General features: G+C 38.2%; 1 protein-coding gene across 2 annotated transcripts in view; it reads right to left on the bottom strand.

Annotated features, from left to right (window-relative positions):
- The window catches only part of LOC133657516 (cGMP-dependent protein kinase 2), a 166862-nt gene that overhangs the window by 94473 nt on the left and 55589 nt on the right, over positions 1–16800 (bottom strand). For both annotated transcript variants that reach the window (XM_062058951.1, XM_062058952.1), the window contains exon 6: positions 8032–8137. In XM_062058951.1, the coding sequence (XP_061914935.1) occupies positions 8032–8137 (106 nt within the window). The remainder of the gene's footprint in view (positions 1–8031; positions 8138–16800) is intronic.

Genomic DNA, 16800 nt, shown 5'->3' with positions numbered 1-16800 from the left:
GCAACGCCACAGGCTGATTGCCTCTATGCCACGCCACATTGATGCAGTAATCCGTGCAAAAGGATTCCCAACCAAGTACTGAGTGCATTAATTGACATTTTCAAATGTTTGATTTTGTTTTGCTGTTATAAATCTTTTTTTTTTTACTTGGTCTGAGGAAATATTCTAATTTTTTGAGATAGGATTTTTGAGTTTTCTTAAGCTGTATGCCATAATCAGCAATATTAAAATAATAAAAGGCTTGCAATATTTCAGTTGATGTGTAATGAATCCAGATTGTATGACTTTTTTTCAATTTATTTTTTTTATTGCATTACAGAAAAATAACTATCACAATATTAAAATTTTCTGAAAAAGTCCTGTAAATCCCAGGTCCAAAGCCATGGCATGTTCTTCTCCCGACAAGACGAAACTATTTTATCTTCAATCAGCGTGAGACAACTTCATTGGAGCTAACACCTGCTGCTGCGCTTTGCTGCTTGCAGAGGAGCTTCACTTCCGTGTATGTACAGTTGAGCGCATTGAAAATATTGTTACACTAACTGCTTTGTAAGATGGAATAAAAGCTCAGTAAAAAAAAAGACGGTATAGAGGGAGTTTAGAGTAACTTTTTTATCTAAGACTTTCCGTCATCAAAACATGTCAAAGCACCTCTATACCAATCTTACACTTATGGCTTCCCAATAATACACGTCTAACAACCATAACGAAATGAAAAATTGTCTTACATTACTATCATGCTTTGTCAAAGATGTTTTGTATTGTAATTTGTGATATTTCTACCTAAATAATGTTTTGCTGGCAGATTGAATTAAAGTGTATATAATATTAGTATATTATCCTGCTCCGGCCCGGCTGCACCAAATGATAATATAAATACATTTAATAAAGTCAAATACAAATAAGGCAACAAGAGAAGTATCCTACACTTCACTTTTGTAAAGTATATCTGAACAGCCGATATGGGCATCTACATCAACGATATGATTTGCCTGAGAAGCTGGACAGGACAAAAAAAAAAAAAAAAAAGTGTATATTATTTTTTAAGATGTTCTGTTTGAAAGTCCTCAATTGCAGAATGTTTAGCAGGCTGAGTATTAAATTGTATTAATTAATACATAGAGAAGGTTAAGACATTGACATGCAACAAAACAAATACTATTAACTTGTACAACATGTAATGTACAAACTAAGAATCATTTATTTAGGTAGAACTATCACAGATTAAATGACCAAACATCTTTGATAATCAAAACATGATCGTACCAATCCACAATGTGTTTTATTAATGCATAAAACTGGTATCTAAACATGGTGTAGCTTCTCCTTAGAATGCAAATGCTTCTACAGCAGGAACAAAAATTATGTATGGCAACAAAATACATAATCTGGCAAGACACCAAGGCACTGGAGGTAATTTTTTAAATAGTCATTAAAAGCGTGTTTATGTCCTTTTTGTGTTGAGCTAATTAAAAAAGCATGTTTGAAAAACATTTAATTAAAGCAAACTAATTGTCTGGTCATGGTAACAAAAACTTGAAAATGATATGTCGAGGGTACACATTTTAATGTGATTAATTTTGGGTTAACTATGGGATTTAATATTTTATTTGTTTGACAGCCCTAAAATGAAAACAAATTTCCATAAAAATGACCACTTTGGCTCCCACATAATGTCAACAAAAACGAATAACTTGATGAGTTGGTCGACATTGGATGGTTGTTGACTGAAACGGGTTCAACAGTATCTCAAGTAGGGAGGGTTACTGAATGCAGTAGTTTTATAGGCACTGGTGGGAATTGCCGGAAATTGGATACGGTGTTTTGTCAAAATGCGCTATCCATAAAAAAAAGCTACCCAACGCCACTGAGCATGTGCACGCATGCACTAAAACATTAAAGTTTTCCTTGAACAAAATTACAATCGAATATACATAGATTGTGTAGACATACCTTGTGTAGACTTTATAGACTGGGGCCACATAAAAGTAATTATTTAAAATTATATTTCTTTCATTGTGTCTGTGAATTTCAAATTGATGCACATTAGCCTACATTTTCGTTTTCATCACCGTTGCTTAATAGTAATAGCAAGCGGTAGCTCTTTTTTTGACAAAGCAGCTCATTTCGACAGAACACCAGCGCATGATGCTGCTGTGTAGTTTTGACCTTACTGTTCCCCTCTGGCAGCAGTAATGATCCTTTTGCTGGTTCAATCCAATCCACTTTATTTATATAGCACATTAAAAAAACAAAAAAACAATAGAAGTTTCACAAAGTGCTGCACAGAAGTTGAGACATACATACTAGGAGAGTCAATATTATAAAACATTTAAATATAAAATAATGAATACGTAAAATACATCCGAGAAAATAAAATAGACTAACATCACAACTCTCATGCTGGTTTAAAAGCCAAAGAGTAAAATGATGTTTTAAGACGTGATTTAAAACTCATTAAAGCGGGAGCCGCCCGAATAGCAAGAGGGATATTGTTCTAAAGTTTTGGAGCCACAGCAGAAAATGCACGATCGCCTCTGGATTTTAAACAGGTTTTTGGGTCGCCAAGAAGAAACTGATCAGCTGACCTCAGAGACCTTGTGGTGGTGTACATTTTTAAAAGGTCTGACATATATTGTGGCGCTAATCCGTTAAAAGATTTAAAAACAATCAATAATATTTAAAATTAATTCTAAAATGAACTGGGAGTCAGTGAAGGGATGCTAAAATGGGGGTAATGTGTTCATCTTTTTTAGTGCCAGGCGAGCAGCAGCATTTTGGACTAACTGCAATCGAGCGATTGAGGCCTGGTTCGTTCCAGCGTAGAGGGAGTTGCAGTAGTTCACTCATAGAAATCTTGTGTCACGTCAGGGTCGCATGGTTTTGCGGTGGTTGTTTCTCCAAGATGCAGAAGGACAACAGGAAGCAGCGTGCAGTGAGAAGGATGATTTATTCCACTAACAAGGCAAAAATACGAAAATAGAAAAAGCTACGACAAAGGCTTAACAACAAGACGTAGCAAAAACTGCTACGCTGACGATACTCAAATCTATCTTCCACTCAAGACAGACGATCTGGGCTGGACCTATTGAAAGACTGCTTGCGGGACATAAAGGAGTGGATGTCACAAAGCTTCCTGCAGCTAAATGACACCAAGAGTGAAATGCATCTGTTTGGCAACTCCACCTCGGTCAGTCAGATCAGAAATAATTTGGGAAGTTTGGCCACTCTTGGAAAAACCCCATGTCAAAAACATTGGGGTCATATTCGACCCAGACCTCAAGTTTGACAAGCAAGTGAAATCTGTGGTGAAATCCTGTTTTTTCCAACTGCGCACAATAGCCAAGATCAAGTCTTTCCTCTCCCCCAGTGACCTACGGAGGGTCGTGTTGATGCTCATCTTATCCAGACTGAACTATTGCAGTGCCCTCTATGCTGGGGTCACCGACAAGACCATCCATAGCATGCAGCTAGTACAAAATGCAGCTGCAAGGCTGGTGAGAGGCATAAAAATGAGGGAACACATTTCTCCCATCCTCTTATTGATGCGCTTCACTGGCTTCCAGTGAAGCGCAGAGTAAAATTTAAGATCCTCAAGTATGTATTCAAAGCGCTCAATGGTCTCGCCCCAGCTTACATCAAAGATCTCCTGGACCAACCTACCAGCTCCAGGCTTGGTCGTTGCCTTAGATCTGACAACCAGATGACCCTGAAGATCCCACGATCAAACCTAGTGACAAAGGGAGACCGTGCTTTCTCAGTGATGGCACCTAGGCTATGGAATAAGCTCCCTCTGAATATCAAGTCCGCCACCACTCTGGACTCTTTTATAGCACAGCTTAACACTCACCTCTTTACCGCAGATGACTTTTAATTTATGTGTTCATTGTGAGTCTTAAATGTTTATTTTAGATTCCTTTGTGTGTCTCAGTCTCTGTTTCTGTTTTATTGTTTCTCTACTTGGGCTGCGCCCCGGGCTGATGTAACAGTTGGTTGGGGGGTGCATAATAAATGAAAATAACATTACTTTAAACATAACACAACAATTACTAAAGAAAAACAAAACATGACCCGGGCAACGGATCATGACACCGTGTTGTGACTTTTACCTCTTCTAGATCATGGGTCACAAACCTGTTGATTGTGATCGACCATTCGATCTTTGAGAACATTCATGGATATCCCAAAAATATTCTGAAAAAAGATGCATTATCAGTGCCCTCCCCTCCCGCAGAGTTACAAACAGACCTGCCGTACAGGTACACACTTGAACTCTTAAACACGTCCGAGCTCCTTGTCGCTTTACAGCTATGCACTATGTGCCCGCCTTAAATTAATTCCCAAAACTTGCACGATGCTTCTGCGCCGAGGATTAGAGTGCTCATATGGTATTTGCCAAAATAGATAAAAAACACATTGGGAGAAAAAATAAACATTATCAAGAACAGATTTTAAATGAATAATAAAATGAGTCAGCATCTGAGTTTTATGAGAACTCTCTGTTCCTTTAAAGGCCTACTGAAATTGTTTTTATTTAAACGGGGATAGCAGATCCATTCTATGTGTCATACTTGATCATTTCGCGATATTGCCATATTTTTGCTGAAAGGATTTAGTAGAGAACAACGACGATAAAGATCGCAACTTTTGGTGTCTGATAAAAAAAAAGCCTTGCCCCTACCGGAAGTAGCGTGACATAGTCAGTTGACAGGCTCCTCACATTTTCCTATTGTTTTCAATGCAGCTAGAGCGATTCGGACCGAGAGAGCGACGATTACCCCATTAATTTGAGTGAGGATGAAAGATTCGTGGATGAGGAACGTTAGAGTGAAGGACTAGAATGCAGTGCAAGACATCTTTTTTCGCTCTGAACGTAACTTAGGTACAAGCTGGCTCATTGGATTCCACACTCCCTCCTTTTTCTATTGTGGATCACGGATTTGTATTTTAAACCACCTCGGATACTATATCCTCTTGAAAATGAGAGTCGAGAACGCGAAATGGACATTCACAGTGACTTTTATCTCCACGACAATACATCGACGAAACACTTTAGCTACGGAGCTAACGTGATAGCATCGTGCTTAACTGCATATAGAAACAAAATAAATAAATCCCTGACTGGAAGGATAGACAGAAGATCAACAATACTATTAAACCGTGGACATGTAAATACACGGTTAATGCTTTCCAGCCTGGGGAAGGTTAACAATGCTGTTGCTAACGACGCCATTGAAGCTAACTTAGCAACCGGACCTCACAGAGCTATGCTAAAAACATTAGCTATCCACCTACGCCAGCCAGCCCTCATCTGCTCATCAACACCCGTGCTCACCTGCGTTCCAGCGATCGACGGTGCGACAAAGGACTTCATCCGATCACAGATGCGGTCGGCGAGACGGAGGAAGTTAAGTTGAGTTTGGGGGCTAACGCGTCTGCTATCCATCTCTGTCCTCCTGGCTGTGTTGCTGTAGTCCGCCGCTAATACACCGATCCCACCTACAACTTTCTTCTTTGCAGTCTCCATCGTTCATTAAACAAATTGCAAAAGATTCACCAACACAGATGTCCAGAATACTGTGGAATTTTGAAATGAAAACAGAGCTTTTTTGTATTATATTCAATGGGGTACCAATACTTCTATCAACCGTTTACGTCACGCGCATACGTCATCATATCGAGACGTTTTCAACCGGAAGTGTGGCGGGAAATTTTAAATTCCACTTTATAAGTTAACCCGCCCGTATTGGCATGAGTTGCAATGGCAAGATTTCATCATTGATATATAAACTATTAGACTGCGTGGTCGATAGTAGTGGGTTTCAGTAGGCCTTTAAAGTACAATCATCCAAAAAAACAAGCCACCAACCAGTTCATGCTCTTTGTAACCTTGGTAGACTCAGAACAACCAGTGGTCAAAACATCCATGGCTAATGTTACATAAGTAGCCACAGGTAAAGCAGTCAAATTGTACTCAAATACTGTGAGTACCGTTACTTTAGGGAAATATTAGTAAAGTGAAAGTAAAAATTACTCATCCAAATAATTATTTGAATAATAATAAGTATTGAATGAAACAAACTACTCAAGTACTGAGTAACTAGTGAGTCACTAGTAGCTATTTGTAAGGGTTATTGGACTACAACTGTCATTATAGTGTGTGTGTGTGCGTGTGAATGCGTATGTGCATGTGTGTTTGTGTGTAAAACATTAACAAAATTTAACAAAACTTATTGCAATGTGTTTTCTCTAGTTGGAAGTGGAATTCTTGCAGGCTGAAATGTGAACATTTCTACTTTTATATGGACGTTTAATTCTTACATCACTAAATAAAGTATGAATACCGATGTTGATTTAAATGAATGAGATCGATGCTGTCTTGAAGTCATGTGATCTACTATTTATTATTGTTGTCTACTGACTAAAAAAACATACTGCTCCACATATTAGTTTTACTCTGTATTACTTCAAGTGTTTGGAAAGTTACATTTAAAAAAGTAATTATAGTTACTAGTTACTTTGCCAAATTGAATTACTAACGAAATTACTCTTTACTAGAGGAAGTCATTATTGAGCTACTTTTTTTTTTTTTAACTTCAAATATCTGGCATAATAGCTGAGATGTTTCATGAGACCAAGGTGTGTAATACGTGTATGTGCCTTTAAAAGGCTTAGCCTGTTGCTAAGTGACTTGACGTTAGCGCCCAGGCAGAGCATAATTCGCTCAGCTGTGTTTGTTAGCTCAGACTCGCAGTTTGCGGGTTGTTACGGCAGCTCTGGTAAATCTTTTACCTGGATTGCATTCGCGCTAGTTAATAAAGAGATTGAATGTGCGTTGATGGCTGTAGTCTCCTTGTTCAGAAACGGAACATTCTAAGATAGCAGAGCTTCTATATTTGCCATACGCCGCAACACGGCAGATCAATTTAGCTAAAATCTGCTTTTGTTTTGGACAATGCGCAACAGAAGGGGCAGTGGGGATTGGCGGAAGCCACAGACCTTCCGGGTCGGCACTGTTCAACAGCCGTTACGCATTCAGTGGAAATCCTGGGTTAGTCGAAGACAGCCGTAGTTGATATTCTGAAAACCATTTCAACCGGTTAATTATTTCAAATATTTTTTAAAGGTGAATAAATGAAATATTCTTCAAAAGCAAAGGCAATCACCCGTTCTTAACCTTTACCTCAGTTTCTTTCTTCTCTTTATCGACCATGTTGAATTGTGCAAAGGTCCTCAGGGTAAGCTGCTAACCATGTTTTAAACAGCAAATTATTACCATGACCAATAATAGAGCATGCTTTTTGCTTATGGAAAACAAAAGTGAAAGCAGTAAAACCCTCTTGGGCTCAAGACTTCACACAGTCATTGGCTATGAAAGGATGATCATCCAAATACTAATAATCTCGTATTTGCATTTTTGTACCTTGTTATGTCCCTGAAAATAAAATTCCTGCTATTACACAATGGTAAATATCATAATTTTGTGAATTTTCCAGGTGAAAGTAATTTATTTTTTTAAATTATAAATCTACTGTGATGGTGAATAATCATAAATCGTAAAAATCCTCACGGATAAATGTAACTCAGGGGCCTCAAACTTAATTTAAGTAGGGGCCCCTGGAGGAGAGTGACCATCGGCTATGGTACGCCTTAAGGTATTATAAGTGTAAAAATTTAATATTTAATGCGAAAATGTTAGATTTTGGGCTCTTTTGTTGTGTTCACTTCAGCTTGCTCACAGGAAGATGCTTGTTGTGTTGCTCAATGTGTTTGTTGTGATGTAATTGTTGTGCTTGCACCGTTATTGAGGTAGTGGGATTCTAGATTGACAAAATATACAGTATTTAACTATTAGCTGACCAGGGTGCGTGGGCCACAGTTACACTAAACTATGAAGTTTGGTGTAGGGCCACAAATGATGGGCCTTCTATTTTGAGACCCCTGACCTAATTCAAGTTCAAGATTATTGAACTACTTTCTAATGTTACAATATTTGCAAATTGGATAACATCGTTTGTGAGGGTGCCTCACCTGCTCAAAAAGCTGAAATATTCCTCATGCTGGGCTTGTGCCGTCCGCATCATGATAATCTGAAAGGTCCGACGATCCAAGGCCCAAATGTGGGACTGGGTCACAGCTGTGGAATGAAAAGATCATGGCATAGTCTATTAATTTTTTTCAAATTAACAAGGTGAACTGAACCATTGTCAATCTCGCTTATTGTCATATGAATACTTACAAACAAACAAAGTGACAGACTTTCTACTTACATTTACTGAGCGAGTGAGTCCTCCTGTTGGCTGCTTCTTGTACAGCATGTATACTGCCGATTTGTCTCTCAATGCTCAAATTACACACCACTTTGTCCTTGGCTTTTGACTTTGAAATGTTTTCCACCTTGTACACATTCGCTTATGGAGATCACTGCTTTGCGTGAACGTACAAACCCCGTTTCCATATGAGTTGGGAAATTGTGTTAGATGTAAATATAAACGGAATACAATGATTTAAAAATCCTTTTCAACCCATATTCAATTGAATGCACTACAAAGACAAGATATTTGATGTTCAAACTCATAAACTTTTTTTTTTTTTTGCAAATAATAATTAACTTAGAATTTCATGGCTGCAACACGTGCCAAAGTAGTTGGGAAAGGGCATGTTCACCACTGTGTTACATGGCCTTTCCTTTTAACAACACTCAGTAAACGTTTGGGAACTGAGGAGACACATTTTTTAAGCTTCTCGGGTGGAATTCTTTCCCATTCTTGCTTGATGTACAGCTTAAGTTGTTCAACAGTCCGGGGGTCTCCGTTGTGGTATTTTAGGCTTCATAATGCGCCACACATTTTCAATGGGAGACAGGTCTGGACTACAGGCAGGCCAATCTAGTACCCGCACTCTTCTACTATGAATCCACGTTGACACGTGGCTTGGCATTGTCTTGCTGAAATAAGCAGGGGCGTCCATGGTAACGTTGCTTGGATGGCAACATATGTTGCTCCAAAACCTGTAGGTACCTTTCAGCATTAATGGCGCCTTCACGGATGTGTAAGTTACCCATGTCTTGGGCACTAATACACCCCCATACCATCACAGATGCTGGCTTTTCAACTTTGCCCCTATAACAATCCGGATGGTTCTTTTCCTCTTTGGTCCGGAGGACACGACGTCCACAGTTTCCAAAAACAATTTGAAATGTGGACTTGTCAGACCACAGAACACTTTTCCACTTTGTATCAGTCCATCTTAGATGAGCTCAGGCCCAGCGAAGCCGACGGCGTTTCTGGGTGTTGTTGATAAACGGTTTTCGCCTTGCATAGGAGTTTTAACTTGCACTTACAGATGTAGTGACCAACTGTAGTTACTGACAGTAGGTTTCTGAAGTGTTCCTGAGCCTTATGTGGTGATATCCTTTACACACTGATGTCGCTTGTTGATGCAGTACAGCCTGAGGGATCGAAGGTCACGGGGCTTAGCTGCTTACATGCAGTGATTTCTCCAGATTCTCTGAACCCTTTGATGTAGATGGTGAAATCCCTAAATTCCGTGCAATAACTGGTTGAGAAATGTTTTTCTTAAACTGTTCAACAATTTGCTCACGCATTTGTTGACAAAGTGGTGACCCTCGCCCCATCCTTGTTTGTGAATGACTGAGCATTTCATGGAATCTACTTTTATACCCAATCATGGCACCCACCTGTTCCCAATTTGCCTGTTCACCTGTGGGATGTTCCAAATAAGTGTTTGATGAGCATTCCTCAACTTTATCAGTATTTATTGCTACCTTTCCCAACTTCTTTGTCACGTGTTGCTGGCATCAAATTCTAAAGTTAATGATTGTTTACAAAAAAAAAAGTTTATCAGTTTGAACATCAAATATGTTGTCTTTGTAGCATATTCAACTGAATATGGGTTGAAAATGATTTGCAAATCATTGTATTCCGTTTATATTTACATCTAACACAATTTCCCAACTCATATGAAAACGGGGTTTGTATATAAACATTTTTTATACTGCCTGTACCGATGTGTAAACATGTATTCAAACTTCTCGAGCTTGAATATTTTGCTCACTTTTCTCATCTTTGGGTCATTTTCGTCACGTTTGACGTAAAAATTCAATGGTGAATCTAAATCAGGGGTGGGCAATTAATTTTTACCGGGGGCCGCATGAGCAACCCGAGCATTGCTGGAGGGCCACATCGACAATATTTCAATAAAATTTTGCTCAATATTATTTTTGATATATACCGTTAGATAAATAATAATAATAATAATAATTAATAATAATAGTAATACTTCAATCAATCAATCAATCAATCAATGTTTATTTGTATAGCCCTAAATCACAAGTGTCTCAAAGGGCTTCAACATAGTGTGTGTAACAGCATTCCATGACTAATATAAATAAATTAACATTAATAATAAATGACAGTAAAATAAGCACACGTATGACTGAGGAGTCATAGTGTAACTTTGTGTGGCGTTTGAGTTGTCCGACTTTTTGTGTGGCCATAAACGCACCAGTGGTTTAGTGCTATGCGTGTTGGTGACAGATGACAAGTTGGTTTTGGCCTGGTTTGTACGGCTGAAAATGACTAGTTTTTCGAGATGGAATTGTTTTACTCATGTTTTTAGTGTGGTTATGTCCGAATATAAACAGTTTTGCTCAATAAAGTGATCGATATAATTCCTGTCCTCGAAGCATCTCGATAGACGTTACAATAATTGAACGGTGTTCAATTGAACGGTGTTGACGAACACCGTTAGGGCCGCTTGTTGTCACTGTCACTCAAAGTTGCATTGCAAAATTACATAGAATAAATATGTTTATTTTGTTTAGAATTCAGATGGGATTTGATTTGGTGTGCGGCATATATTTGCTGCGCGCAGCGGACGCTTGAGCAGTGCGCAATTGCGCAGGCACGCACCTTAGAAGGAACGTTGCTTTGCAGTCCATGTCTTGTTGGAAACACGGCATTCTTCATCAACTTTTCTCTTTTTAGCGTCTCAGGTGTAAACCGTGCATCACTTGTCGCTGCATGTGCACCTTCACTCACAGGTTACACACGGACACACGCCCATAAATAATACTTTTCAAAATAAAAGCAGCACAGTTGTATTGCGCGCACGACATAGATGTTTTTTCAACTTTACAGCAGCTGTTCACATTCACTCACAATCACTCACACGCGTACGTCCACACGGAAGTAATACGAATAACGATTTTCAAAACAAAAGCAGCACCGTTGTATTGCACACTCGACATAGATACTTTTTAAAATGTATTTTGTAATTTATAATTGGCCTCACGCGGGCAGGACAGGGACGCACAAAGGGCCGGATGCGGCCCGCGGGCCGCAGAATGCCCAGGTCTGATCTAAATGCTAAATCTAAATCCATCCATTTTCTACCGCTTATTCCCTTCGGGGTCGCAGAGGTGCTGGAGCCTATCTCAGCTATAATCGAAGGCGGGGTACACCCTGGACAAGTAGTCACCTCATATTAAGTCTACATGTTAACTCTAAATATAAGTACTACATCTAAATGTTGAATCTTTAAATCTGAAATGTTGAATTCTTAATTATTAAATACTAAATCCAACTCTAAAGTCCAAATATAAATACAAATTGAAACACAAATTTTAAAAGTAAATGTTAACTCTAAATCTATTAAATCTAATCTAAACTCTAAATCTAAACGTCAAATCAAAATGTTAGATTTAAATGTTGAATCTAAAAGTTAAATCTAAATCTAAATGTTTAAACTGAATACTAAAGCAACATTTTAAATCTAATTGCTGAATCTAAATGTTACATCTATAAATATGATTCCACCAGCAGACTAAATTCGAAAAGATAACGCCTGAGAGCAAAGTCAAAGAATTCTAGTTACAGTCCCAAAGTCGAAAACAGCTTCAAGGGCACCTGGCGATAGGACCTGCCCTTCGCATATTACAACTCAATGCTGAAGGCCTTTCTACTCCCAAGCGAAGCCTTATCGAAATCCTTGCCTCCAAACATCTTATTGATGTGATCTGCCTCCAAGCGACCCAGATAGGCACAGCGGTAGCAGGTCACTACACCATCAACAATTTTGACCTCCTGTGATACACACCCCACGCCATACACGGACTTGCCAACAACAACACAATACTCAAATGCCATTATCATTGGTGGCTTCCATACTGCTAATGTGTATAAACCCCCTAGTGGCAACTGGGATCTGCAGGTTTAGGCCACCCTATCCCACCCTGCCATCTTAGTGGGAGTCTTTAACAGCCACCACCCTGACGAGAGATACCCAACAGCGGACAGGGACGGTGAGGCACTTTCAGACTGGAGATCTAGAAATGACATTGTTCTGATACACAACCCGAAACAAAGTCTACTCAGCAAGATAGAATAAGGACTATTCTCCTGACCTGTGCTGTGCCAGCTATCTGAATGGAACCCCCTATCCTGAACAGATACTAATTATTGACAATTTTCCACACAGTCAACACTGGCCCTCGCTCATACACATTGGCCTACAACTTCCAGTCATAAACAGCCCAAGGGAGGAAGATGTGCTGGAACTTTCACAAGGCCAACTGAAAGAAATACAGTAAAACCCTGAACTGGAGTATTGTCACCATCCCACTCCACACCATCACTGTAGACGAAGCATAAACCCGCTTTTGCAGCGCCACATACAGCCCGTGCAGCAATCCCCCGAGACTACCGACCCCTTGACATCCCATGCTAAGACGAAGAAAGTGCTGCCCTCCTACAAGCCTATGAAACATCAGGGGATTCTGACATGGCAGATCACCTAATTGAATCGCTAACTACATCATACTTGCCAACCTTGAGACATTTAATATCGGGAGGTGGGGGTGGGGGGGGGGCGTGTTTGGGGCGGGGGGCGTGGTTGGGGCGTGGCCAAGGGCGTGGTTAAGAGGAGAGTATATTTACAGCTAGAATTCACCAAATCAAGTATTTCACATATATATATATATATATATATATATATATATATATATATATATATATATATATATATATATATATATATATATATATATATATATATATATATATATATATATATATGTATGAAATACTTGACTTTCAGTGAATTCTAGCTATATATATATTTTATTTTAATTTTTTATTTTATTATCCATATAAATAAAAGACATACTTGAATTTCAGTATTCTGCAGGCTATCCGGTAGGTGGCAGTATTGTCCTGTTTAAGAGTGTCACAACATTGCTGTTTACGGCAGACGAACTGCTTTACAGTAGACTAAACGTGACTGCTGTTGTTGTGTGTTGTTACCGCGCTGGGAGGACGTTAATGAAACTGCCTAACAATAAACACACATAAGAAACCAAGAACTCTCTCTGCTTGTTGTACACTCTACTCCAGGGGTCACCAACCTTTTTGAAACCAAGGGCTACTTCTTGGGTATTGATTAATGCGAAGGGCTACCAGTTTGATACACACTTAAATAAATTGCCAGAAGTAGCCAATTTGCTCAATTTACCTTTAACTCTGTTATTATTAATAATTAATGATATTTATCTTTGTGGGATCACTGATCATCTTAATGATTTCTCACAATAAATATATATAGAAACAGATAAATATCAATATGCAACACTTTATTTTTATATTTTCTCTAAGTGCACATTTTTCAAATTGAACATTTTCAAATGATGACTTCTAAGACAGTCTTGTGAAATCACAATATCCCATTTTAACTAGCTAGCCACTAACATTTTTGAACAAATCATGAATTACTTTGCACCATGTTTGTACAAATAATAACTCATGTCAAATACAAAAGTAAACTCTCAAATTTTTAAATCATGTCACACTTTGAACTGGACACCAAATCTGTTATCTGTTTCTTTGTCAGTTAGTGGGAAGCCTGGCATTGCATGCTGTTAACTAGTGTGTTGTACTCTGGTGTGTAACTTGACACTGCAACTCTGAGTGAGTCTTGCAGATGTGCATCAGTGAGGCGTGTTCTGTGTTTGTTCTTGATGAAGTTCATGTCAGAAAAGGCTGATTCACAAAGATAAGATTTTTCCTCATTGTTTGCGGAACCTTCTTAATCTTTTGGACATATTTTCACAGCAATCTGGCCTTAAGCTTAATTATGATAAATGTAAAATGTTAAGGATCGGAAATCTAAAGGGAACGTCCTTTCGAATGGAATGCAAAGTGCCTGTTTTGTGGACAGATGGACCAGTTAACATACTTGGTGTTGTTGTCCCAGAAAATCTGGAAGATCTAGGCTCAGTAAATTATGATAATCGACTAAGAAAGATGGACAAAATTATGAAATTATGGAAAGGGAAATCCCTAACCTTGTAAGGTAAAATGTCTATTGCCAACTCGTTAATTATTCCTCAATTTATTTATTTGTTTTTGTCATTACCAGCTCCATCACAAAACTTTTTTAAGATTTATGAGCGGAGGGTCTTCGATTTTGTCTGGAACGGCAAACCAGAAAATATTAAAAGAAAGGTTTTGTACAAAGAGTATGAATATGGGGGCCTGAAACTTCTCAACCTTGAAGCTATGTGTCTGTCTTTAAAAGCATCAATTGTTCCAAAGATGTATTTAAACATTGAGTGGTACACAAATGTCCTGTTGGACAAAAAACATGTACTGTATCAAAAGAAATTGTATCCTTTTTTACAAGTGATCCCCTCCCAGAGAGTCTGCTGGGAAACATGGCGGGGTTCATAAAGGAAACAATCCACTCATAGTGGTGTTTTGAATTTTATGTGCCAGAAAAAAGAGACAATATTTTGCAGCAGTTAATATGGATGAACTCTAATATTGTAATAGATGGAAAGCCTTTCTTTTGGAAAAATATGTTTGAAAGAGGAATCATTTTTGTCAATGATATTATCAATGAGAATGGTAAAATGATGAAGTATGATGAATTTAGAGCTATGTATGGTGATGCTTGCTCAAGCTTTTCATTTCATCAACTAACTGGAGTAATTGGGAAAAGATGGAAACAAATAATTAATTATGGAACTACTAAATTATTAGTTTGTAAACCTCTAATAAGAAATTCTAGTTGGCAAAAAGGAACTAAAATAAATAGAAAAATATATAATTTTTATTTAATAAAGAAATCTTTGAAGGCTGCCTCATACAACACAAATGGAAAATGGGAGGACTTTTTTGACTGCCCGTTGCCATGGGATGCCATATTCAAACTAATCTATAAAACCACTATCGATGTGCAAAATCGTTATTTTCAAATTAAAATTATTTATAACTTCTTACCCACAGGGAAAATGTTAAAATTATGGAATATGACAGAGTCAGATGATTGCCGATTTTGTTGTCAGGAGCCTGAATCCACCCTACATTTGTTTTGGTATTGTCATATTGTGTCTTTGTTTTGGGTGGAAGTTGAACAAATGTGTTTAAAGATTGGTTTGTTTATGAAGCTTAATGTGGTTTCTGTTATTTTAGGAGAGTTCATTGACAATCATGATTTAGTCAATTTAATTATAGTACTCGGTAAAATGTTTATTTTTAAGGCCAAAAACAGATATTCACTTAGTATTACTTTCTTTAAAACATTTATTCAGTATTTTCTAACTTTAGAAAGTTACATGGTTGAAAACGATAATGATGCCAAAAAACATTAAAAAAAAGATGAGAAGTCCTCAAAGGCTTATTTTGAAAGTATAATTATGTTTATAGATTATATGATATCTGTTGTTGTGTTTCCTAATTTGAGTGACCTGGACATAATCTGGACTGTACATAAATGCTTATTTTGAAAATGTAATTTTGTTTATAAATTATATGCAATCTGTTGTGTTCCCTAATTTTTTTCTGTGTACATGAATGAAGGTGTGTGTTGCTGAGTCCGACTTGGACATTATCTGGACTGGGCCTGGTTTAAAAAACCCTTTAAACAAATCTAATTTCATTGACAACCTGGTCTGTTGAAGATAAGGCCCTTTTTAAAAAAATAAAATAAAATAAGATAAATAAATAAAAAACATTTTCTTGGATAAAAAAGAAAGTAAAACAATATAAAAATAATTACATAAAAAATAGTAATTAAGGAAAATGTTAGTGGACCCGCAGCCTATACAATCATGTGTGCTTCAGGGACTGTGTCCCTTGCAGATGTGTTGTCTATGTTGTGGGAACCAGAATATTGGTAGCAGAAAGAAATAACCCCTTTTGTGTGAGTGGGTGTGGATGAGTGTGCATGGGGGAGGTTGTTTGGGTTGATGCACTGATTGAAAGTGTATCTTGTGTTTTTTCTATGTAGATTTAATTAAAAAAAAAAAATAAAAAAATAAAAAAATAATAATTTTTTTTTTTTTTTTTTTTAAGAACAGGCCCGCGGGCGACTCATCTGGTCCTTACGGGCGACCTGGTGCCCGCGGGCACCGCGTTGGTGACCCCTGCTCTATTCTCTAAAAGCCGTAGATGTTATGACGTCATTGGGCAGGCAAGCTGCTGGGAAAGCGGACGTGAGAACGGCTGTCCCCACTCAGGTTCGCATTGAGCTGGAGGCCGCTGGCTGAATACCGGGAGTTTGTCGGGAGAAGGGAGGTTGTCGGGAGAGGCGCTGAATACCGGGATTCTCCCGCTAAAAACGGGAGGGTTGGCAAGTATGAACTAAATCCCGGCAAAAAAGTGTGAGGAGACAGTAGCTGACCTAAACTTCACCCATTATAGCAGGAAGTGTTGGAGCCTCGTCCGCATTCTAGGAGCTGTACAGAAACCTATCCAAAGCCAATCATCTATCAGACCCTTC

Source organism: Entelurus aequoreus, linkage group LG09 (assembly GCF_033978785.1).
Source record: "Entelurus aequoreus isolate RoL-2023_Sb linkage group LG09, RoL_Eaeq_v1.1, whole genome shotgun sequence".
In the NCBI taxonomy this organism is placed as follows: domain Eukaryota; kingdom Metazoa; phylum Chordata; class Actinopteri; order Syngnathiformes; family Syngnathidae; genus Entelurus; species Entelurus aequoreus.
The sequence above is the reverse complement of the archived record's forward strand: the minus strand, read 5'-3'. Positions and strand labels throughout refer to the sequence as shown.